Source organism: Triplophysa dalaica, chromosome 2, assembly GCF_015846415.1.
Source record: "Triplophysa dalaica isolate WHDGS20190420 chromosome 2, ASM1584641v1, whole genome shotgun sequence".
In the NCBI taxonomy this organism is placed as follows: domain Eukaryota; kingdom Metazoa; phylum Chordata; class Actinopteri; order Cypriniformes; family Nemacheilidae; genus Triplophysa; species Triplophysa dalaica.
Genome location: NC_079543.1, coordinates 23,981,999 through 24,007,715, shown reverse-complemented (window position 1 = coordinate 24,007,715; position 25,717 = coordinate 23,981,999). Strand labels below are relative to the sequence as shown.

Below are 25,717 nucleotides of genomic sequence, written 5' to 3'. Positions count from 1 at the left end.
CCCGTAAGGAATTCAAAGAAACGTGAAAGTGACTCGTTTAAATGTAATGAACCTTGTTAAAAGACGAAATGCAAAGGAAAATCTAAACAGATACTCCAGGAGGAAACGTTACCGCGGTGACTTCTTGAGAAGAGAGGTAGTTTAACATTGACTGGAATGGAAAATGAAATACTGCAAACCTTTCAAAGTGATTTAGGACATCATATTATTTAAACTTCACCTCAAGTTAGCTACTGCATGTCAATTTGTAGTAATAATATTTAAACAAATTCAAAGCTTAGTGCAGGCAGCAAAAATAAATAATTAAATAATCAAAAAATCTTGAACAAAGATGTAATAATTGCAAAAAAATGAGAAATTAAAACACAAAGCAGGCATATCTATGTGGCTTGAAACAGCATTCACACAGTTTTCCATTCACTGCACAAAAATAATCGCCATAGAACTTAGCCATCAACCAATCAGAATCAAGTATTCCACAGGCATGTAAAACCTGGAATGAGTAATCGTGGAAGCACTTTCAGTACCTTCGTCCTGAAGTCAGTGGGTTTTTAAAATGTTTTCTTTTACATGTGTATTACAAGATATGTGGTTAATAAAGCCTCTAAATATATTGACGTTTTATTCTATGATTTTTTTAAGCTTTTACAGTTTTAAAAGCTTCAAAATGGTGATTGCTAACAAGTTGCTAAAAGCTACTTCAGAAGTTTCGGGGACGTTAAACATCTTCACACACAAACAAAACCCTCACAATTAACACAAAGTGAGCACAAAGTTTTATTTACTGAGTATTTACTTGTCCAGAAACGTGTTTTTAAAAAATGTTCAAAGAATTGTCGGAGGTTTAGTGGTGGTGACGTTGATATGTTGCAGACCGTGGTAGTCTGTTAATTGACTCAATTTAGCTTTTGTTTTTAGGCCTCAAAATTCATAAAGTAATATGTAACATAATTTGTAAAGATTATCTTGATATAGTTAATTAAAATGTATTAATTAGAAAGTCTATGGGGAAAATCTACAGGCTTTTGGTCGAGTCAACCACTGCAGCCTAATGCTAACTTCGGTCTACAAAAAATTCGGCATGATCTGTGTCATTCTATTGGGTAATATCACAAAAAAAATTGTGAGTTGATTGAACACCTCATATATGTATATCAGGATAATATCACGTCAACATCACCTGTCAGTTACAATCCCAGTGTTCCAGGGGGTTAAGGCGAAATATTTCCATTTGATCTGATTTGAATAAACTGCAATAGAAAAGCAGGGTAGTATTATACTTACAGATTTTAAATAAATTGAAAATTATATTTTTTAAAAACAAATCCTTTCAAAAACACTGTGGATGAAGCAATCTATCAAGCACAAGATCTTACTGCAAATAACTGTCAACCATAAATCTCATCAAGATTAAGGAGTCATTTTACAGATGTCTTAATCCCCAATCAAATATGAATTAATCTGCAGGGATTGGATTTCATAACAATAATAAACAGGACTGGATTATGGTCTGTGCAGTCTTTGCATTTGACAGGTTTTGCAGATAAAGGAGAAAATATTTCTCATTGTTCTCAGAGAAAAGCATGCTGTAGACACTTGGAGAGGAACGAGGCTTGGGAACACAGAGCAAAGGGAGAAACATAACTTATGTTCTTGGGGAAGCAGCAGACATCTCTCGAGACATATAGGCAGGGAGATTCTGTGAGACAATTAAAAATGTATATGACACCGGGGACAAGTGTATGATGAATATAAATCGTATAACATCTGGAACGCAACCACCAGCAACTAAACCAAATAAACAGCCATAGAAGAGTCAGAAGAGATCGAGCCATGTCAAATTACATCCGATGCTTGGCAGAATTTCCATTTGTGCGGTGAGAGGACGCAATATTGTGCATATCGACAGCACCTAAAACCTTACCTGAAAATTATACTTTACAGTTCTGAAAATATACTGGAAGAGGACTAAAAAGTTGTTTACACAAAGAGGTAAAATGGTTTATGTATTAAATGTGGTCCGTATGTTTACATTTAAATTTTATTGTAGGGATGCATAATAAATGATCGGCCATATGGTCATGTTATCGGTATCGGCCGATGATTGTAGCCGATAAATCATAATTAATTTCCTCTGGTTAAACCTCTTCAGCTTCACATTGTTCACAATTTTACATGTCTTCAAATAAAAGCAGCTGTCCACTTTTTGCCTTTTGTTTCAGTCTCAGGACATTTGATATTATTATTTGGATATCGGCCAATATATCGGTTAAAGGCTTCCATTGTTAAAGGATTATCAGCTATCCCTATCGACCAAAATGTACATATCGGTGTATCCCTATTTTATTGTCTGTCCAAATGTACTGAAATTTCCCAGTGCTAGAACAGCAAACATGTTTTCATTACCCATGTTCTTCATCCACACTTTAAGTAAACATATCTCTGAATACTAACAAGATCATATAGCCCTCTCTCCAGATGTCATCATTTGGTTTCCATCCTCTGGTCCAGATGGATGACTAACCTCTCTGTTCGACCGAGAGATGAGTCACACCAGGGAGAAACATTCAAAATTCTGTGCTGCTGTAAGTGATGCTGTATCTTATATTTCCATGGTTACAAACGTTTGAAAATGTTTATTCGCTATGAAAGGTTTGTGTGTGTGTATGTACTTCCAGAATCAGACTGTGACGATCCTGTCCTTTCTGTTCTTAGATTTCGTGCCTTGGGGACAGGGTTGTTACAGTGCCATGTCTTGTGTGTATGTTTTGTTTTATGTGGAGACACGTGGCGGTATGTTTTGATAATTCGCCGCGTGTCCTCCTGTTCTTCGTTTAGCTCCACCCCTTTGTTTCTCCGTTGGTGTCCCATTAGTGTTTTATCTCCCTCACCTGTTCCTTCTTCTTCCCGCCAGATTTCCCATTAGTGTTTATTCTTGTCACCTGCCCTTCTCCCTCCCTGCGCAATCTCCCCTCGTTATCATACCTTCCGGATGTTATTTGGATTATCCTGTTCCTGTTCCTGTTCCTGTTCCTGTTCCTGTTCCTGTTCCTGTTCCTGTTCCTGTTCCTGTTCCTGTTCCTGTTCCTGTTCCTGTTCCTGTTCCTGAATGTGTTTCCTCCCCGTGAGTTCTGTATGTGGATTTCGTGTTTTGGATTTATTATTTATAAGCTATCTTGTTTTGTTCCCCTCGTGGAAAGTTTTCTGTTTGAGAAATAGTCTCTGTTTTGCCCCATCGTGTGTTGTTTTATTTAAATAAGTCTCCTTGTTGCCTCCACCTGCCTGCATTTGGGTTCTGCCTCTTATCCAACCGTGACACAGACTTTATGATTGTCCATTTCCGTCCCTCCACATGACAATCTTTAGGCTAAAGATCCATGTCTTAAACATAAAGCCATCCGTGTTGTACACCTTAAACCAACAAAACTTATTACTACAGATATTTGGATTTAAAAATCCAGTCTTTAGAGAAAATAGTGCTAAAATAAAATATTTATAGCTCATATTGCCTTACACAATTTGGCCAATCACATGCTCTCTAGAATGAGAATCTCCCTACCCTAATAACACCACTAATAAAAAAATCCCTTTGGGTTAAAATGGTTACATTCACAACTTTCTCTTTTGATTCATGTAAACTGTCCTTTTCAAAAACAATTAAATGACAAAATAAATAAACGTATGGCCCAAACCTTCTGGTTTGAATATGAATTCATTAATACAAGAAAATAAAACCGCATTCATTAAGTGGTTTAATGGGTCCTTCACAATAAAACAAAGCCCACCGCAAACATACACACACACAAAGGGGTCTCTGGCCCTTTTAAATCTAGCTACCTACTTCCTTGCTTGTGGAAATCCTGCTGTGTTCCTGCTGAAATTGTAATTTAACAGTGACCGAAGTGTCTGTGCCTCCATAAAAGAGCTTTTAAAGCGGCACTGACAAAAACATGAAAGCTCCTAAATATCTTAAAAGGTCAATGCAGAAGGGCCTGAAAAGCAAAAATAATAAATCAAATTAAAAGCAGAGAAGTTTCTGTTGAAAATGCCTCCTGCCGTCAGCTCTTTTTTGTTCCGCCTCCTTCTCATGTCCTTGTCAGATTCGTTCGACTCAAAAATCTGTTCGCAGAATACCAACTCCTGTAAAACTGCTTTCAACATCCCCTCGAAATTTTGATTGGGAAAAGTGACTTTCTCTAAACGATTCGTTTGACTGACAGTTACGAACCTCGCGACACCACAGAGAAAACTAATGACTTAGAAAAAATATGATTTTCACACCCTTCTCTACTTTCCTTGCCCTTTTGTTCTGCAGTTATGATTTGAAATTAAATTTAGCAATGTCTCCTGCAAAGCCCTGTTCTGTCATTCTACTTACAAATGAGTAACTTGTTGTTTATATGGTAAGGTATGAAAAAACCTTTTAATTAAGTGTAAAAAAAACTCTTATACTTTATTCCCGGTGGAAAGACTTTACAAACAAACTAGAAAACGTGGCTTTCGCACAATGCACTTGTGTTTCTGGAACGTATCGACAGTACAGAGAAATGAGATTGTTGAAAATGTGAAGGTCAATCACCGGGTCAATCAGCTCGATTTAAACCAACATCCACTTTAAGAAAAGTCAATAGTTTGTTCCAGAGAGCATATCTGAATGAGAACTACTTCAAAAATAACACTGTGTCTAATTTTAAATGTTATCGTGCACCAAACCCCCCCATAAGAAAATATATTCAGATCTAACATCTGTTAAAGATGGCAATTTTTGCCATCAATGGTGCTTTATATAGACATTGATGACATAAATTCATGTATCCATAAATCATTAATAGCTGCACGACTTTGCACAACCCGACAGGCCTCTTTTGTACAACAGCTGTAATATCGTATATCGTAAATAAGTATTGTTCTTTAATAATCACAAATGTTTTTATTTGGTAGAGTCTGTTAGTTACTACATCCTCCCATTCATTAAAGGCAAAGCTATACACATTAAAATATTTTGAACTTTTTGGTTAAAAATAAAAATAAATCAAATATTAAGCAATAACCTAGAAAACTAGGTCTTTATCCTATTCCGATTAACAACAAGAAGCTTATAATTATGAATTATAAATTGAGATGTTAAGTACGATACCTCATTTGACTTTAACTCAAATAAAAATAAGAATGTAAAGTAACCTGCAATTTTATGTTTATAAACAGAGATGAAGGCAAAATATAGGCAAAAACTACAGACTGCAGCTTTAATATTCTGTTATACGTTATGAGGTTTGGTATTGATTTATAATTCATTATTTTAAGCTGTTACTGTAAATCAGAATAAGATAAAGAGATTTTAAGCAATAATCTTTAGGCGATTGCTGAACAACTGATTTAAAGGCGGGGTAACCGATTTCTGAATTACCCTTTAGATACTAAGTCGGGCTGAGTACTAAATCAACCTTGTGGCCAATCAGCAGTATGGTGAACAGTGCACAAGACGGACATTAGCTGAGCCGAGCGGTGACGAAAGCGAAAGATGGGGGTTGGGGGTGTTTATTTTGCTGATTTGAACATCAACAATCGGACACCCTGCCCTTAAGTTTATTTTTAACCAAAAAGTTACAAATTGTACCTTTAAAATTCACTCAGACACGTTAGTGAATTAGATTCATCTATTCATCTTTATATATACAGTACATCAGCTTCTTTATTTTTATATAATGTTTGTTAATGACTTAAAAGAGCAATTATTACAGTTATATAACAAAGTCTATTAATGTGTAAAGCCTTGAACGAATGGGAATGAAATAACAAAAACAAGCAGCATAAAACTATACTTTAAACCAACTGTTATAAACATTCCATTGTTTTTAAAATTCTGCATTAACTTACTTGCTATACTCAGATAAATTGAAGGGCTGGTTTTGTTTTCTCCATTGCGTTCGTTCACAGCCTGCACGTAATACCGGCCTGCGTCCGCTGCTGTTGTCCCCAACACTACGAGCTGATTGTCCAATGTGATTGCTCTGAAATATAACGAAACAGAGAAAAATACATGTAAAAACAGCAAATGTCCGCATATCTGTGCATACAAATATTTTGAAAACTATGTATTATGGAACGACATGAGCATTACACTACGTTTTATCAGAATTAACAAAGACAAAAATTATGTATAACATATCAATACAGCATGCTAGCAACACCAAGGTCACAGGTTCAAACCTCTGTGAATGAACTTATTGAAAAATGTACACGCTAAAAAGTTGCTTTGGCTAAAGGTATTTGCGAAATTTACAATGTACACAAACACACCCAAACACACATATTCACTCATACTAACTAAAACTTTATAAACTTATATTTATACCTCTTGAGGAGAGAAAAAATAACCTGCTAAAGGTAAACAAATCAAAATGAATAAAGGAAGAAGAGAGAGTGTTCTTTTATGTTCTTTAGCGGCCTATGTTCAAACACGTTCTTGTGAGAGACGTCAATAGCACTTTCAAATTTTCACACAGATATGACACAGTCACACTTTTATATGAGGCAAGATTTTAAAAGCACTAAGAGCTTCACAGTTGTCATGATGACAAAAGTGTCACAGTTGCAACTAGACGTCCAACATCCAGATAACCTACAGAAAGCCCAAACAGAATAACTGTAGATTCTCGCCTGTGAGACTTTAAGAAACGGTCTTTTACTGGAAAACCTTCTAAAACAAAAGTTCTGTGCAAAAGAGAAAACACTGATAGCAGCTTACACGTCTGAACTTTGAAATAATTTTAATTTAAAAAAAAAATCTACAGTTGTATCAGCATCTTACCTCAACCCAATTCAACAAATTCAACATTTGTTTGAATATCGTTCATGTTTAGAACACAAAATAAGACATTTGGAGAAATGTCTGTGTGGTTTTGTGTCCATACAATGGGAGTATATGGGGGGGTCAATGTTGTTTGGTTACCAACTTTCTTCAAAATATCTTCTTTTGTGTTCTGCAGAGGAAAGAAAGTCATATAGGTTTGACATGAGGATGCCTTAATAATGAAAGAATTGTTTTTTTCAGGTGAATTATCCATTTATTACTGCCTCTAGTTTTTATGTTTGTATACGTTATAAATGGAAGTAATTGTTAACCTGATTTCCCTTCAGATTAAAATGCTGTAGGGGTTCTGTTTTTCCTGAAAAAATATTCAGAAAGAGTGGTTGTGAATATTGATTTTCTTTTATTTATTCAAGAGACCACAGAAAAGGAAACGTTCATAAGAAGATAAGAGACAAACTATGAGACAAGAAAAACATGCACCAGTAAATCAATAACTTATTATTAAACTTACATAAGCCTCAAATATTTCAGAATGCCTGGCCCAAAGTAAACTTCCAGTCGGTGTTTGGTTATAAAATAACAATTTATTTTATATTTAATGTATATTTACATTCATTTGTATTAATATTTTGTTTTTACATTAATTATATTAAAGTAATTTCAAACTACTCAGAATTTATTGATTCTTTGTGAGGGTCTACTGGAAGTTAAGTTTAGGGTACATAACATTTGTTTATGTTGTTTACGCCGTCTATACATTTCACTTATTTCTTGTATTTAAATTCAGATTTTATTTTATTCAATTAATTATAATAGTGAAAAATGCGTACATGTGTGCCAGGTCTGGGCAACCTCAAACATATGAACTATTGCTATTACTGTAGCTTTTCCTGGCAGTACTTCAATAAAGTTACAATTTCAATGACACAACCATAAAAACGTGTTAAACACTCTGGGTGGAACGATGCCCTTGGGAATGCATTACATGTAAGGCTACTGTGAGCTGTTTTCATGAATAACTCCTTTAACTCAGCCAGTGCAAACCCATATTTAAATTACATTCGAGACTAAAAATAAACTCAAAAGTTAAAACCAAAATTCCAATGAAACAGAAAAAATATTCAACGCGACTTTATTTAGAGATAATGAGTTTATGTAAGCGCACAGTTCTTCACAGTTCCACGCCAAATCCTGAGGCTACAGCAGATTTACCAAACCACAGCCAACATCTACAGAAATCTTCCAACAGAGGATCTGTGTTTAATGCTCTGAGCCTCTATGTCAATAAGATCAAGTCATGGGTGACTGTCCTCATTCATACATATAGAGGTCTTTTGTTTAGATTTTGGAGACTGTGGAACTGTTTTGATTACCCGACACTTTCGTACACTTATGTGTGTATACAGAGTCAAGGTGAAGGCCGAGGAAAAGCGCTCTGCCCTCTAACTTCACCGTAGCAGAGCTTTTAGGCCAGGAAATGTGCATCAGAACAAGCAAACAAGGAGAGAGATGGAGTAAAGGATAAGCCGAGCAATTTAATGAGCACTGCATGTTGTTCATTAGGAGTTCAAGGTGAAGTAACGTCAGACAGAAGGAGAGCGAGAGCGACAGCAAAAGCACGAGGGAGAGGAGAGAATCCACATCCAACGTCAAGAATAAGCGTTTTAATCCGTCTCCTTTAAGGAAAAAGTTTCCCTTTGAACTCAGCCTCTTTAATTCATGCCTTTCCGTCCGGGGAAAAAAGAGGAGAGGAAAACGGAAAAAAGCGGGAGAAGTCTGGCAGTCTGGTTGAGTCCGAAATAAGTTCACAGCGGAAAAATCACAGCGTGGGACGTTTTGACACATGCAGCTTCGGCTTTCTGGAAAATGTGGTATTTCAGGTATTTATTGAGCACATACACTAGATTTGTGCAGAGTGACGTGTGTAAATATATTTCAATGGTAAAATTCTTCCTTTTGTCTCATCCCAATGTAAAGAGACATCTGTAAGTATGCCAATTGTGGGTAGACTTAGCTAAAAGAGTATAATATAATATAATAATTTATATTTTAAAATATTACTGCGTATGTCTCATACATTGAAACATTTACCTGCATATTTTCGAAAAGGAATAGTTAACCCCCAAATTAAAAATGGGTCATGATTTACTCACTCTCTAGTTGTTCCAAACCTGTATACATTTCTTTATTTGGTTTAACACAGAGAAAGATGTTTGGAGGAATGCTTGTAACCAAACAATTCTTTGCCACCATTGACTACCACAGTAGGATGTATGACAATGGTAGTTAAATGCGACTAAGAAATGTTTGCTGTCCTACATTCTTTAAAATATCTTAGTTTAGATCAACAGAACATCAAAAATGTAGTAATTGTTCCTACTATGGTAGTCAATGGGGTTTGGTTACAAGCATTCTGCCAAATATCTTTATATGTGTTGATTTTTGATATTTGGATTGACATTTTGACTTTTTTAAGGTTGGTACAGCCAATCTTTTCCGTAATAATACAATATATGCTCTGTATTCTATATATATACATATATTTATTTATAGTTTGTTTGTTTGTTTGCAAGTACTTTTCTTCCCTGTGTTTACCTTAAAGCTGCACTGTGAAAAGCACTACGGCAATACAATTGAACTAAACTTAAGAAAATACCTATTTCTTAAAACTTTGTCTCTTGGGTACACTTTTAGCTCAACCTATAGCAGTGAATGTGAGCGGGACATTTCCCTTACCAAAGAAATAGGGAGTTTAACTTTTTAGGAAAAGCTGCGCTTTTGGAAGTGAATGTGATAAAACATACGAGAAAACTGAATTATAATATCTTTACAGTGCAGAATGCCTATAGAGTTGTACTAGCACCAGCAAAATTATTATAGAATAGTGACAAGTGGAATATATTTTAGTCAAATAGAACCGTGCATGGGAAACAAAGCGATAAAATTCAAATTGAGTTTATATGCCAAGAAACTGTACTGGTGGAATTTGACCTGTCGAATTGCTCCCAAGGACACAACAAACATTCAACACAAACAAGCACGAGTAATAAATAATTCTGAAGAGAAGAAAAGCATATTGTAATATATGTTTGCACCACGTGTCAAAAAATAAATCAAACGTAACAATACTGAATGAAATAGTCATTAAAATAGGTCATATAAATTGCAAACTCACAATGCAAGTCAACAGAAAAATATTCCTGTTATTGGGCCGAGGAGCTTAGTGAGCTCCGCTTATCACATGAAAGAACCCTGAGTGTATCTTAACCACAAACAGAAAGTAGAGAAACAACCCTCAAGTAGACAGATGTGGATTTGATCCAAAATTGCGGCAGACCTGTCTTCAACTGTCACATAAAATAAATGTCCATGAAGCCGTACTGTACTGATTCGTTGACACTGAATGAGTTTCCGTCTCTGTCTTAAAGGCATACTTAAGGATCTAACAGGGATGACAGCTGAGCCATCACTTCAGGCTTCACGGCTTCAGGTTATTGTGATAACAGCAGGACACCAGCTGTTTAACATCAAGTCCATCGGCTGTTTACATTGCTTAAGGGGCTGTGATGTTAAAAATAAAGATTGCTGTTGGAGTCCGAAGGGGTTTAATAGTCGGATTCAAGATAGATACTAACTTTTCACTCCTGAAATAAGCACACAGTGATATTGTCAAGCAACATGTGCTCCTGCCTTAAATCTTCTGCCGGTTCTGAAACAATGTCATTTGTCAAACAAGTTTTCCCATATTATGTCCAAAAAATATTTCCCATATAATATTTTCTGTAGTAATGAATTATGGTCAAATATATTTCTGGCTTTTTAAGGTATTTTTTTAAAGTCTTCTTTTTGAAATACATTCAAAAACTGTCAAATTACAGAAAAAGGAAAACATGAAGCTTTTCATGAAAAAAAATATTTCACAGAATATTTCTGGTATCTCAGCTTTTTACAGTGACGACTCCTTTCTCAAACACATAATAAGCTATTTATTTTGTGTCCATACACTACAAGTCAATGTGGTCCAATGTCGTTCGGTAATCAACTTTCTTCAAAATATCTTCTTTTGTGTTCTGCCGAAGAAAGAAAGTCATACAGGTTTGGAATAACATAAGGTGAGTAAATGCTGAAAGAATTTCCATTCATGTGTATGCGCACTCCCTTTAAAAGACGAGTCGTGCAGTGAACCCTGAGATTTTTAGCGCCAGATTTACTCAAATATTTATGTAAATCAGGTAACAGGGCAAGCATGCCCACAAAATTATTGCCGAATATGCATGCATAATTTTCCATCTTGCATGCCTGTTCTGAGTGCTAGACTGTGGAGGACGCGGCAGATTACGTTGAAATAAAACCAAGCTGTTCATGTGCTCAGTAAATTTAGTAAAGTCTGAAAAAGTTTGATTGTAAGTCAAATGAATACGAGTGTGTGTGTGTTGGATGGTGACATTGTAGTCCAATCTGTGATGTGATGCTGTTAGGGAACCAAGGAGCCAATTTAATTATCACAATCAAACGAAGCAGGAAAAGGAAATAGCAGGAAAAAACACACTCAGATGGAGGAGGAACGGCGAGAGAGAGAGATGAAGCAAGAAGACGTGTGCCTCTGGAGATGTGAAGTTCAAAGAGCAATCAAGAGGAAAGAGTCAAGATGGAAATTTGGAAATTTCATGCAGATAACAGCAACGCGAATGGATTGATTTCAGCTATTTTTGCTGGAATCGCACGTTTCGATTTATACTCAGAGCAGACGCTGAATTACCAAAACCATATACACAAATTATACCTGCATAAACAGGGCTTCTTTGAAATTGTAGGTCCAATATTGAAAAATCACTTCAGTTTGGGAAGTTTCTTGATGACCGGCATTACAGTATTGGTGAAATTTGCATTTGGTTTACATTTAAAATACTGTAGTTTTTTGTCTTTATTGTACCATTTTATTCATTTTATATCGATGATTTTGTCTATATTGTTACATTTTAAACAACCTTAAAGGAACAGTTCACCCAAAAATACAAATTCTGACTTCATTTACACAACCTTGTGTTGTTCCAAATCTGTATAAATGTCTTTGTTCTGATGAACACAGAGAAAGATTTTCGGAAGAATGGTTGTGACAAAAGTCATTTGCCACCGTTTACAACCATAGTAGGAAAAATTGCTCAAAAAGTATTTGTTCTGTTGAACACAAAAGAAGATATTTTGAAGAATGTAGGAAAGCATTGTTATTGTATTATTGCTCCTGTAAGACATATCGCTTATTGCTCCCTGAACTCTGTAAGTCAGTTTGGATAAAAGTGTCTGCTAAATGACTAAATGTAAATTAAAGTAAACAGTTTTGGGTGCAAATGGATCTCCAGTGTCATTTTTCCTATTATGGTTGTCAATGGTGACCGAAAACTGTTTGGTTGCAAATAATCTTCCAAATATCTTTCTGTGCGTTCGTCAGAACAAAGAATTTTTAACAGATTTGGAACAACTTGATGGAAAGTAAATGAACATTTCTTTCAGTTTATTTTTCAATTTTGGGTGAACTGTCTGTAACGAGGAAGGCGGGACGAGAGCCGTGAGGCAACGAGGCGGGGCCGGGAGTGATAGTTGGAATCAGCTGTGCGCACAAGAGTCCCACATATCTCACAGAGGAGATCGGGAGCATAAGAGGACGACTGGCGGCCTTTTACTTCCGTGTTATTGTTTGTTTATTTTGATTAAAAGATATTGAATCCCTGACGGTTCCCGCTTCCTTCCTTCCCTATGACTTTGAACTTGCTACACTGTCCCTTTAAGATTAGTTTACTTTAAGTTTCCCCAACCGACAGCAGCAGTCTGACAGCAGCGAGGTGAGTTAACCTTAGACGCTGGCATGAAGCTGACAGTGAGGCGTAATGGGCACACGACTCAACCCTGTTACGACAGTCAGAGAATGAGTCGGCTAGCATCAACAACTACAGGACTTGGCAGTTTCATTTAAAGAATCAATGGCTGTCATGAAGCCCATCATTGCTTCGGGGGCTAACTGATGAAATCTATACGTTTAAAAATGCAGCAGACAGCTTTTGATGTTGCGTCGTTGTTCTGGATGCATGCACGAGTGTCTGCGTATATGCTCCGGAGCGCAGTGATGAGAATTGTAGGACGGATTGTTGCATTAGGAATGCATTTACATAACGAATAAGAGCTGGTTTGTTCTCAATGACCATTGAACGCTTAAAGGGGCGATGAATTAAGACATCAATTTAAAACCATGCTTTTGTTTTATAAGAGGGAATCATATTCAAGCAAACATCCTGTGAGTGTCACAACTGAAAACGCCCTTGTTACTGAATTTACAACTGTTATGGACACCAGGCCCAGCGAACGCCAGGTCCAGGAATGCACCTAACTATGATGTCATTGATAGGTTGAACACCGCCTCCATAGGAAAATATCAATGACTGCTTCTCTAGCCCCGCCCCTTGGTTCGCACATGACAGTACTGAAGTAACACAAGTTGCCCTGAACCAGATAGATCGAGCAAGCAATAAACATGCTGTTAAAGATCGCAAGATATTGTAGAGTCAGTGCCTGGTTGTGGAAGAACACAGTCGCTGCAAAACCTTCCTTCGGATTCCGACACTAGTAATGCCTGGTTGAAATTTATTTTTAAAAAGGTTCCTTTGTGAATAAGGCACAGGTTGGCGATGGATTTGCGAAGAGACTAAAATTAAAAAGCAGTGATAGGAATGATGCAGCAATTTTATGTGAGTACAATATTTTTGTACTATGCCTTACTGTTGCTTTGTTAGAGATCGCTTGATGGGATAAAACAATATAGTATAAAACAATAATCAAGCCCAGCTCACAATGAGCTTCATATCGCTTTAAAACTTACATCCGATGGTTAGGGATGATTTTGTAGCCCTCTCTGAACCATGTGACCTGAGGGCGTGGGTAACTAGCCACAGCGGGAGGATTCAGAACGGCCGCTCTTCCCTGAGCGATCGTTTTTCTCTGTTCCAGTTCAGCGAAGTTATCCATGTCTGAGAAGGAGAGAGAAGAAAAAGAGAGAAACAAATTAAAAAGAGAGAGAGAAGGTAGGTTCTTATGACCATTTGCCTCATAAAAACTGTTCATTTCGTCATAAAAAAGGGTATTTAGGACGTTTATCTGAGATTAGGAACAGGAGATGGAGTGGGAGTAACTATCGGACAGAATAAATCTGATGAAAAATAAGTTTACAGTAAAATATTTTTGTAACATGTTATATTTATACAGCTGCGAAAAAAATGAAAATGATTTTCATATTTTTTTCTTCTTTCTGGGAACATAAGGCAAACGTCAAATATAAACAATGTTTCTATTTGCATGTATTTGCAGAAAATGAAAACTGGAGGAACATTTCAAAATAACAGAAAAGATGTTCTGTATCTTTCAGAGCTCTAAAACTGCAAAAAAAGTTATTATTCACTTTTAAGCAATACAATAGTAATATTTATTCAACTGTTTGGGACATTTTTTTAAATATTTTTTATGTGATGGCTTCAATTCTATTACAATTTTCATGTGTCTTGTCATGCTATCAGTCTTTCACATTGCTGTTGGATGACTTTATTTCACTCTTGATGTTTGACTGGACTGGAATGATCACAAATGATGATTGTGGTGAGGAAGGCGGGACGGGAGCCGGGAGGCGGGGCTGTGAGTGATAGTTAGAATCAGCTGTGCGCACACCGCCCACGCCTCCCGGCTCCCGTCCCGCCTTCCTCACCACAATCATTAAATGAAAAGTTGACTCTTAATTGTTTGCAGTTGTACATTTATAATAACATGTCCTGTCAATCGAAATAAATGGTAACACATCTTATAAACAAAACAAATAAGTGAGAAGACTTGATGAAACTGAGCTCACTTTGTGACTTTTGAACGAAGATTTTGGAACTAAGTTTTTTTCTCTGTCCATAGGATTTCCTTAGTTTTTGTTTAGTTGTCCACCATAAATCCTCAATCTCGGTCAGAATGCTCTACCACAAAGCCTCACGTGGCTTATAGCTTTGATATACTCATTTGTCCCGTATATGCTGTATTTCATACAGTAGATAAAATGCACCAGCATGACAGCGCTTTTCGAAATTACTGGAGTGCTTCTGAATGTCACCGCTAGTTCATCTCTTATGGGACCCTGTGGTACAGTACACACATAAATGTGTGTTCTAGGTGAGAATGTTGATGTGTAAAATCCATTTGTGCTTCAGCCCACCCGGACCCCCTCTCTTACAACATACACATGTACTTACACGCCACGCGAACATTGGCTCTGGTTTGGATCAGCGCTCCCATCCTGTTCCTCACTACGCACTGATACACGCCTGCATCCTCGCGATCTAACGATGCGATCTTATACCTGAGAGAGAGAAATGTGAGAATGAGAAAAAACAACTGCAGGAATTTACACACTGACTAAGAAAGGAACAACGGTGAATACAGTACAATATTATTGAATTTGGACTTATATAGTATATCACAATCAAATGTGTGTTTATCCCCCAACCTGCAATTTGGTTTCTTGACTGCGCAATAAACAGCTCAATAAACCGTCAAGAGGTCTGAAAGCGCCAGCTAACAAGCCTTTTGATTTAAAAGCGGATGGATGCGAGCGCGAGCTGTTGAATGAAAAAGATTATGAGCCCAGAAGGTCAGACTTGTGTGGATTTGGTTTTAATAGATGACTGTGTTTAATGCAGAACGGAGGCTTTGCATGGACTGAATACGGAAACGGCTGCCGCTAATGAAAACACGACGTCTTGACAGTTTTACAGACAGCCTCAATGAATACTGAAAACTTTTACATTTCAACTAAATGTCAACGTCAAGATTGTTTCTGTTGTAGACATTCTTCATGTTCGCTGAATATCAATGAAAGCACAGACAACAGTAGTTATTTTAGCAATTATACCGTAGTCATTGTTTTGAATGTCGAAGGAATAGAAAAAAATGGTTTCCATTACCTAATTCAATGAGGATTTGTTTATTATTCGAAGTACTGTCACTTTAAATTAATCTTTGATTAATAAAAACCAACGTTACTGCTCATCTGGTTAAAACCGATCTCATTATAAAGCTGTTCTTTCTTAGACGAATGTCCAATAATAAAGTTTCCAAACTCTAGGGTTAAAGATGGATGACCAGACAGGAGAAGGAGGCCAAAGAAGAGAACAGGACAAATGAGATCCCGCAGGACTCAACACTGTCTCCTTTTGGTATGAACTATTATTTTACACTGCAGCGTTATTTTGTACCGTACAACCCCAACACAAAAACCTACTAAATCAGTGCAAGATAATAGTTACTTATACCAAAACCAACCGAAAACGGAGTATCGGTGGGTTTGCGCAGCTCAAATCAATAGGGTGGACAACACATTTGACTTCTGAAATGCAACATCATTTCTGTAACAAATAATGTGTAGTGTTATGAGGATTTGTTTGGATTATAATGTTAAGCTGAGAAATGAATATAGTCAACATTAAATTAGAACCGAGCCTATTTACTTTTCTAATGTACGTTTTATTTTGTATAATAATTTGTGTGCCATTTTTAATCATGATTTATTTTTCCTGCATTGACTGAGGAAAAATGTAAATAAAGTCAATTTCGAACCCCATCTGCAAACATTTTACTTCTGCAATGTCTATTTACGAGTTAAGTCGATTATTTAAAGTAAAATATGTGGGACGGGACATGATTTTATCCATAGGGTATTGATTGGATTGTGATAAATAGATGTTACGCAGCAGACCTCAGAACGAGACCTGAATTCGAGTTTGCTAGAATAATGCATAAATAACTATTTGGCTATTAGTAAACATTAACCAAGGTGATGTTAGAGGACAAGGGAAAACATTTTGGAGGAAGACCAAGCACTTACATTTTGATTAAAGATTACAAAGATTTTTTTTAGAATAACAAAAACCTATTGTTCACTATATTTGTTGCATATCAATTTGCATTAGAAAAGTTCATGAGATCAGTTTTAATGTTACGTTGACAAAAAATGAAACAAAATATTTTTAAATAATATATAATAAATGTATTTATTTGTTTATTTATATTTCTTTAATAATATGGGAAAACAATTTTTTTATATTTGATTTTTATTTTAATTTAAAGAGATCCTATTTAATTGTCCAATGCACATGTCCTTGTAAAGAAATATATTGAACAATTGGTTTATGTGTAAAATAAACTAAACTAAACTAAACTTTGCCATGCAATCCAAAGCGATAAAATTAAATACAATTAATAAAATAATAAAATAAAATAAAAATAATTAATAAAATAGACATTTATTTGTCTTTAACATAATGCCACAAACAAACCTTGATATCTCCCTTTCATATCCCGATTTACATTATTAAAGAAAGTGCAGAATTTTGGAAGTTAATAGTGATGTTACTGTTATTTATATTGTCTTTAACATCCTGAAGGAGCATCTCAACAAAGATTGAAGGTTAAACTGCAAAGAGTGTCTGGGATCCCATACCAGCATTGTGCTAAACCCCAGGTTGCTTCAAGAGGATTATCCCTGCTGAACAGCTTTGGATAAGATATTTAAACAACTAAACCGACAGAATATTTATCTAAGCCTAAGTATGCGTGCAGCAGTATTCAAGAGTTCTTCAGTACCTGTACTCAGGGGAATATTCTGTGATGTCTGTGGTGTTTCTGATCCACTTGAACTCCAGCGGCCAGCTGCCCTCGGCCAAACAGGTGAGCACGAGTCTGTTGCCCTCCAGGTGTGTCTGTGCACCTCCAGCCTCTGTTTTGAAGTAAGGGGCGACGTCTGTGGAGAATTAACAAAACGTATACGTTCAAATGCATTATAAGTAATTCACAATAATGAGAGTTTCTCTATCTGTCTGATTTAGACCCATTAGGGGCCCACTGACTTCCATTGGATTTGTGTCCATACAATAGAAGTGAATGGGTACTGCTGTTGTTTGGTTTAGGGATGCACAATAAAATATCGGCCATATCTTTATCGCAATTTTCAAATTAAAACTTATAAATTCGGAATCATTTTCTCTGGTTGAACCACTTCAGATGCCCGGTGCTCAGAGTTAAAATTCAGTTCAGTACTGTCTTTCTGTCATGATCCTTTACTTCCTGTTATTAGCAAAACCTTCCCATCCTCAATGAGTTACAGTTAAATGCGCGACATCCGAAAGCCAGAGGGCACTCTCGCGCAGAAATTCCGAATACGGGACAGAAGAAGAACAAAAGACTTACACAAACACTAGCACTGCCTCTGAAATTGTCTACTTCCAAACTATATACTAGGCGAAAATAAGTATGAGTCATGAATAGTATGTCCGAAACCTCAGTATGTTAAAAATAGTAGACGAGAAATACCCGGATGGTCTATTACTTCCGCCGATAATCGTGAGTGTGGATTGGATGGACACTTCTCTATCCCATGATGCCACAGGAGCTGAACAACAGTCAAATTTCAAAAGTAAATGAAATAAATATAGTAAAAATATAAATAAAGTTTTTAATTTAAGTGCCAATAAATGGATTTCTCGTGACTAAATTATGTTTTTATCAACACACACGTATTGGTTGTTGTTAATGGTTCATAGGTCAAAGAGCATACAAGACCACATGACCATAAAACATGGGGGACTCAGTATATCCAAAATGTATTCATACTACTCCTTCTCATACTACACTCAAAAAAATATTTTTGCGTGCTGTTCAATTTACATAACTTGCTTAAGTTAAATCAACACAACTTTTGGAAAATATGGTTACAACATGATTGTGTTATGTTGAGTCATATAACTGAATCCATTCATGTTGGGACAACATAAAGGAGTTGTGTTGTGTTACCATAAAATAGTTATAATAGGGCAGAGGACTTATATTTCCCAGCATTAAATAAGTGTTTTATATTATTGCGTTTTTCAGTAAAAAGAAACACTTGTTAGTGTTAAATGTTCATTTATCTTTAAAGTTTTAAAGAGTTAGTTATATTTTTGAGTTTGGTGGTTACCCTTGTTCAGAAAAGTGTTGCCTTTGGTTAGGTCGTGGGCGGTTACAATAATTTTTTTTGCAGTTCTGTTGAGTTCTATTTTCTCAATATCATCTTATTGAAGTTAAATGAGATAATGTCTAATAAATGTAACAAATGTATAATATAAAAAATGTTGAACATTTCATTTTATTTAGGGTTTTTATTTGACCTACAGACTTAGTTGCTCTAAGTTCCAATCATTAAGTACAATCAACACAAATGGATAATGTTTGCAAAGCTTATTTCTGTTAAATAAATTGAACTTAATCAGGTCATCTTAGATCAAGCTATAGTCATTAAATTCAAGACAATAATTTACATTTATTCAAAATAAGTGTGGGATGTACCATTTAATTAACACAGTTATGAGCGATTTACTTAAAACACCATGTTACAATTAATTGTATATTACCTTTTCCATTTAAGCAACTAAGTTTTGTGGGACCGGTTGACATAACTTTATTAATTAAATACAACATTTCATTTCTAAGTGTGTATATACTGCAGAATGTTTTTATGGCCGATAGGTCCAGATACTGTCACAGTATGTGATTTCAGATGCAGCGACGCAGTTGCTTCAGACACAGCCCGGGTAAGGTTGACATTTTCACGGAATTGCCCAGAAGAAAGAAAGTCATACAGGTTTGAAATGACATGAGGGTGAGTAAATGATAACAGGATTTTTTATTTTGGGGTGAACTTTCCCTTTAAGAACAAGCTCTACATTAGGACTGTTGCTATTCAAGCATCGCGGGTCAGCGTGCAAAAAATATTTTCCTCCAGGAATAAGTGCTTACATGCTGTTTTTGTAAAGCTAATGGGCAATTTCTCAGTACCTCCCACCACACTTTTTAGTAAATTACTCATCATTTAGTGGACGCTTTCATCCAAAAAAGACTAATTGCGGAAACGGGGCTCCTGGAGAAAATAAGTGCCTCGCTTAAATGTGCAAAGGTCAAAAAACATGACATGATATTCTGTTTGTTCAAGTAATTCTTTTCCGTGAAGACCTAGTCTTGTATAGCAATATACAGCATTATTTTTAGTGTGTTGCTATGTGATTCCTTCAATATTAGTTTATGGGATATTATTTGCCAGATTTATTATATGCGCCCAAAATGATCAGCATTTGGAATCCATTCAGATTCTTTGTGAACAACTTTCCCCTGTTAATATCATCATTGTGTTATTAAGATGCCAGAACACATGATCAAATGAAATACTCAGGTGTGTGTATGAGTAATATATGAGTAATGTTGCGTACTGTTTTTTCTAGAAAGCAAAACACAACAATAACTCCACGTCTTGACTTCCTCCATCATTATTAATAATGCAAGACTTCTTTAAAACTGATTCGTCAATTAGTCGTTCAGGCGAATTTGAAAAAACATTTTCAACATCCCACATCCTTTAGACGCCTCTCGCACAAAGTCTGACAACACCTCGCGATCTGCCCTTTTTTGTTTCTCCAGTGTGAGTTGATGCGACAGCTACATGCACTTGTTACAGTCACACGATTTGGGGGAGTTAATCGACCCCCCCCTGCCCATAATGCACCAATCCCTTCCCCTCAGGACACAGTTACCAACAGAGAAGATCTGAGCGCACAGACAGGTAGAAGCAAGCATGGGTAATCAGGTGGAAAAAATGAGGTGATCAGTGACATTTACACATCAAACACACTCGCACAAACATTTCGGTGAACTGCGGCGCAAGCTATCCACACGCACAAATATCAGCGGTGTACACAAACACTCACACACATCTCGCCGATTCACGCAGTGGAAGAGACACGGTGATCAGTGACATTTCCATAAAGTGGAGGCAGAAAAAACTCCAGGGAACGGGAAACACGACAGATGCACACACACACACACACGGTGTGTTTTAAAGTGCCTCCTGACCAGACAATCTCTGCAGCTCGATCGGAAGAACATACGACCTCGGAAACCAAAAGGATAAACGTTGTCCTCAAATACACTTTCAGAGCCGTGCGAACACAATGCTTATTGTGTTAAGACTTTAATACTTTATTTACGGAGCACATAAACAACAATATCTGACATCTTTTTTTTTTTTTTTTAAAGAATAAGAGACCTTGTAAAAGGAATAGTTTTATTGTCTACCATAGTACGAAAATTTGCTTTATATATTTCTTTGCTCTGCTGAACACAAGAGAAGATATAAAAAAAAATGTAGGAAAGCAAACAATTCTGGGGCACTATTGATAACAACTGCAATTCTTCCTACTATGGTAGTGGATGGGGGCCAAGAACTGTTTGGTTACAAGCATTCTTCCAAATATCTTTCTCTGTGTTCATCGGAACAAAGAAATTGATGGGTAATTGACGAAAAAATCTCACATGTGTCCTATGGTGTGACATAGCAAAATGTAGTAAACAAACTGTTAAAAATTTTTTTTTTATATTATTAATATTTCTTTATGATATAAATAAGCATAAGAGAGATTTATCTTCATTGTTCATTTTTTTCTAAATGTTTGCCATCACAATATGACACGTAAGGGATAATCCACAGCTAGCCGTGCATGAAAGGATTTGAATGCACGATGTGGAGACGAAGAACCACCCGACGCGAACACGGGTAGTTATTTCCCAAGTTAAAGCTTTTATTGATGTTTACAGTGTCATTTTAGATCGAACAGATGATAATTAAGTTTTTTTGGTCAGTTAATTTTAAATTAATCAACCTGACCGGAGCTACCCCATTAAAGGTTTTTAATGCACACCTTCCAGCCAATCAGAATCCAGTATTCAAAAAGACCATGGTATAAATGAGCATATTAGTCTATCAACTAACCGTATACAGATTTGGTGTGAGCATATAATTACTTAAATTTTTGGGTGAACTGTACCTTTAAGGGTACCGAATTCCTGTGCGACACACAATTTTTGAAAATTTTAAACGGAAAACAATGTACGAATTTTACAGAACGCAACACAACAAGAAATTCTGTCATCAATTTACCTTCGTGTAGATCGAATTGATTTGGAACTTAAAAACCTCTGAAACACTGTAAGCCTCTGTTGTGTGGAGAACAAAAACCATAAAAATTCATCCAAATGTATTCATTTTGTGTTCCACATGAAGAAGTTACACTACACAAAGTTTGAAATACAAGAGAGCATGACAGAGATTTCATTTTTGGGTGAACTGTCCCTTTAAGAGAATCAGTTAACAGAACGTCTCAGCCTCTATTTGGTTCAGGTAGACGCGTTTAGTTACACCTGACAGAGTTAGTTATTCTTCAGAGGGAAGATGGAACAATAGCACAATAATTACTGTGTGCCGCTAGATAAGCCAGCAAGCTGAGCATTCAGTACGTTTTGTTTGTTTATAATCAAATTAAAGTTCAAAAGGATGAAAATCTGACAGCTTGAAAATTAAGTGGATGAGGAGAGAGAGAGAGAGCGAACAGAAATCAAGCGAAAAGCGAAACAAAAGGATAAACATACACCATCACACACGTCACACACGAATCCTCCGGCGGCTACAAGTCTATCATTTCTAAATGTCTGAACCCTGAGGTGTATTATTGACTGACTGTTATCCAACTATCATCCCAGCGGGCACCTCGATGTCAATTTGACGTCAAATTTCAGACAAGATTTGATCAAGATGGTGCACCACATCATTTCAAATTCAAATCATACATTAAATTCTTCAAGGTTTTTAATGAGGTGAAAATATGAGGTTTATCCCATACTGAAATTGGTTAATGTAAGTATAGCCCAATATGTTTGACATTGAAATGACGTCAAATCAACGTTGCATTATAGGCATTCATTTGATGTTGTATTGACATCATATTGACATCAATGTAAATCCAGTTGAAATAGCATTTTTCTTCTAACTGGCCCCTCAAAATGCATCTATTTGTCACATCTTTTGAAGCAGTTGTTGGATTTGTACATGAAAGTGGACTGCTGTAACTTCTGTGGTAAAAAAACACTTTTTTTAAAAGTATGTAAATACTCATGCTGAAATAAAAGGAAACAGTGATTGTTAAATTTTACAAGAAAATATACTGATTTGCCAATAATACATTCAGATGTAATTACAATTTAAAATATTAAAAACAAAAGCAGCATTTTTGCTGTAACCCCACATAAAGTATTATGTATCCTTATTTTTGTTATTTATAGTGATATTATATTACTGTAAAATTAGAAAAACATTGCTGTAATTGAAAATACTCATAAAATTGTAATACCTTATAATGTATGTACCATTTTTACAGTATTACAACTTCATGTTCATTTTAGTCAAAAAACTCTTATAACTTTTTTATTATTTTTTATACATTTTTATTTTTCCTTAATTTTTATTAATAATCATTAATTAATCATTAATTTTATTATGAAAAATGTTGGGCCTACAATGCCCATTCATTCTCTGTAGTTTTAATGCCCATTTATTATCTGTCTTATGTATTTCTTAATACCACCTGTAGACGGCGCCATGGCCTATTTCACATTTCCGGGTTTCTCAGCAGCTGAAGTTAGTGAATGGACTACAACAATTAATTTATTTTTTGTGTGAAATTTGATGCAAATGTAGTATAACATATTATTTTATACATACACGTAAAAATATAAAATTTATAAAAATATTTGGAGGATTTAATACGTTGACCGTTGAAACGTACGTCATCACGTCTTGCGTAGAGGCCAGTGTTTGCTATGCGGTCGAAGCATTGGAGAAGGTTGTCGCTTTTTATCAGGTGAGTAATAAACATCTCATGAAATAAAAAATACGATATATATTGGGTAACTTTGAAAACCTAGAAGATTGTGTTTTGATGAAATATATGACTTGGCGATATATTAGAATCTGGTGAGTTGAAATATCCCGCCAGAAGTACCGTGAAGATTTCTGAGGTAATGTTAATGTGCGATCCATTAAGCGTGTAACGTTGAGTTAACGATTTAGAAATGTCAGTGAGTAATGTTAGTTTTGCAATTAATATTCGGATAAAATAAAAATGCCCTCATTTGAATCTCTTTACCGATGCTATGCGACAAAGCGAAACATACCCATAATTATAATTCATAATTTGATACACACTGATGAAGTGTTCTAAAATGTCCTGGTAGAAGGTCCACTGTGTCAAGCAGGACCGGTCCACTGTGTCAAGCAGGACCAGCCCACACTACTAAAGGTACCAAAAGCTGGTTCAATGACAATTTGTGTTACTGTGCTCAAAGGAAAACTTCTCAGCTGTTCTGGTCACTTAGTTGTATTGTTCAACAATCTTAACAATCATTGAATACTGATATGGTTGTCTTTTTTTTCAGAATTCTTACAAACAAATTGATGTCAACAATGAATATGGATGGCTCAGGAATGAAGAAGGCCTTTGGAAAACACGGCTATGTCGTGTTATAATAGGTACTACATTACTTTTCTTGTATGATTAGAGGATGTAGTGTCTATCAACATATGCTACATTTTAAGTAAATTAAACATGTAATGCTTAAATTACAATCTTATCTTAGTAAACTGACACATTTAAAACATTTAACAACTCTTAAATATTTGCAAGTAGTGCACATTTCTAAATTTAACAGATACTTATTTAAACCTGGGAACATCTTAGTGTTAATAAACATTTAAGAGCAGCAACTTGCATTAACTTCTATGTACAAGTGATGGTTGCTGAAAAATGTTAGGTATATTTTAATGTCTTAAAAGGTGTGCTAATTGTGGTTTCATCTTCATTTAGGTGCACTACAGCAGTCCAAACCTTCATTATCAGAGGCTGAAATAAAAAAATACAGCTAAAAAATCTCCGGTCTGCTCCCGATAGATGTGGGGGTATGGGACGACAAAAGGGGAAATCGGCGATTGATGTGTGTTCAGATTCTGAATAAGTAGGCCTTAAGCCAATTGTTTATCAAAATTATTTTTGTTCATTTGGGATATGATCTGGGAAAACCCATCACATGGTGAAATAAAAAATACTGGTTTTAGTATCATATGAAAGCTATTAAGCCCTTTCCAAAACTGTTTTTATTTAATTTACAAATTGTTTTTATGGAGTGGGTGGTCTAGTGGGTTAAACCACTGAACTGGTAAATCAAAAGGTTGCTGGTTCTATCCTAGTAGCCACCACCAGTGTGTCCTTGAGCAAGACACTTTACTCCCCGTTGCTCCAGGGGGATTGTCCCTGTAATAAGTGCACTGTAAGTCGCTTTGGATAAAAGCGTCTGCTAAATAACTACACGTAAATGTAAATGTTTTTAACAAATGGAAAGGGCTTGAGAGCTTTCATATGATATCAAAACCTGTAATATGTACAATTTTGTCATGTGATGGCTTTTTCCAGATCACTTAATATTTATATATCAATTTAAATGTTAATATTTAATTAAAAAGTAATTCAAGGAGGATTTTATATTTATTAGTGGTTTAAGAACATTTTAAATTTCTGGAATTGTAGCTGATTGTATTTAATAAAACATGTCTTACATTAAGTACTGTTGTTTCATTATTTATTGGTCTAGAATAGGACATCAATTTGTTAAAAAATGTAAAAGAAATTGCTAATCAAATTAACGTCAAAACTTGATGTCAATTTGATGTCAAATTTTGACATCGATTTGATTTGCATTTTTGACCAATTCTTTGATGCCGATGTTTGACGTCAATTTGATGTCTATTTAACATCAATTGCCCACTGGGATTTCATTCGCTCGCCTTTTCCTCCTCGCTACTGTTTTATTTACAGCCCGTGCGGTCCCAGAGGAATATTTTGTTGCTTACATATAAACAAAATTATTACAGAATCTTCTAAATCTCTTCAGAAGACAAGTGTGAGATTGAGAGTG

The 25,717-nt window shown here is 35.7% G+C and overlaps 1 protein-coding gene and 1 long non-coding RNA gene across 2 annotated transcripts in view; one reads left to right on the top strand and one right to left on the bottom strand.

The window, feature by feature from the left end:
- The window catches only part of sdk1b (sidekick cell adhesion molecule 1b), a 189,864-nt gene that overhangs the window by 96,790 nt on the left and 67,357 nt on the right, over positions 1–25,717 (bottom strand). The window contains 4 exon segments of the mRNA XM_056771518.1: positions 5,878–6,011; positions 13,686–13,833; positions 15,088–15,194; positions 17,477–17,633. Of these exon segments, the coding sequence (XP_056627496.1) occupies positions 5,878–6,011; positions 13,686–13,833; positions 15,088–15,194; positions 17,477–17,633 (546 nt within the window).
- Positions 23,519–25,363, top strand: LOC130439096 (uncharacterized). The gene is made up of 3 exons (XR_008909404.1): positions 23,519–23,610; positions 24,185–24,278; positions 24,613–25,363. It is a non-coding gene; the product is annotated as an uncharacterized LOC130439096 (long non-coding RNA).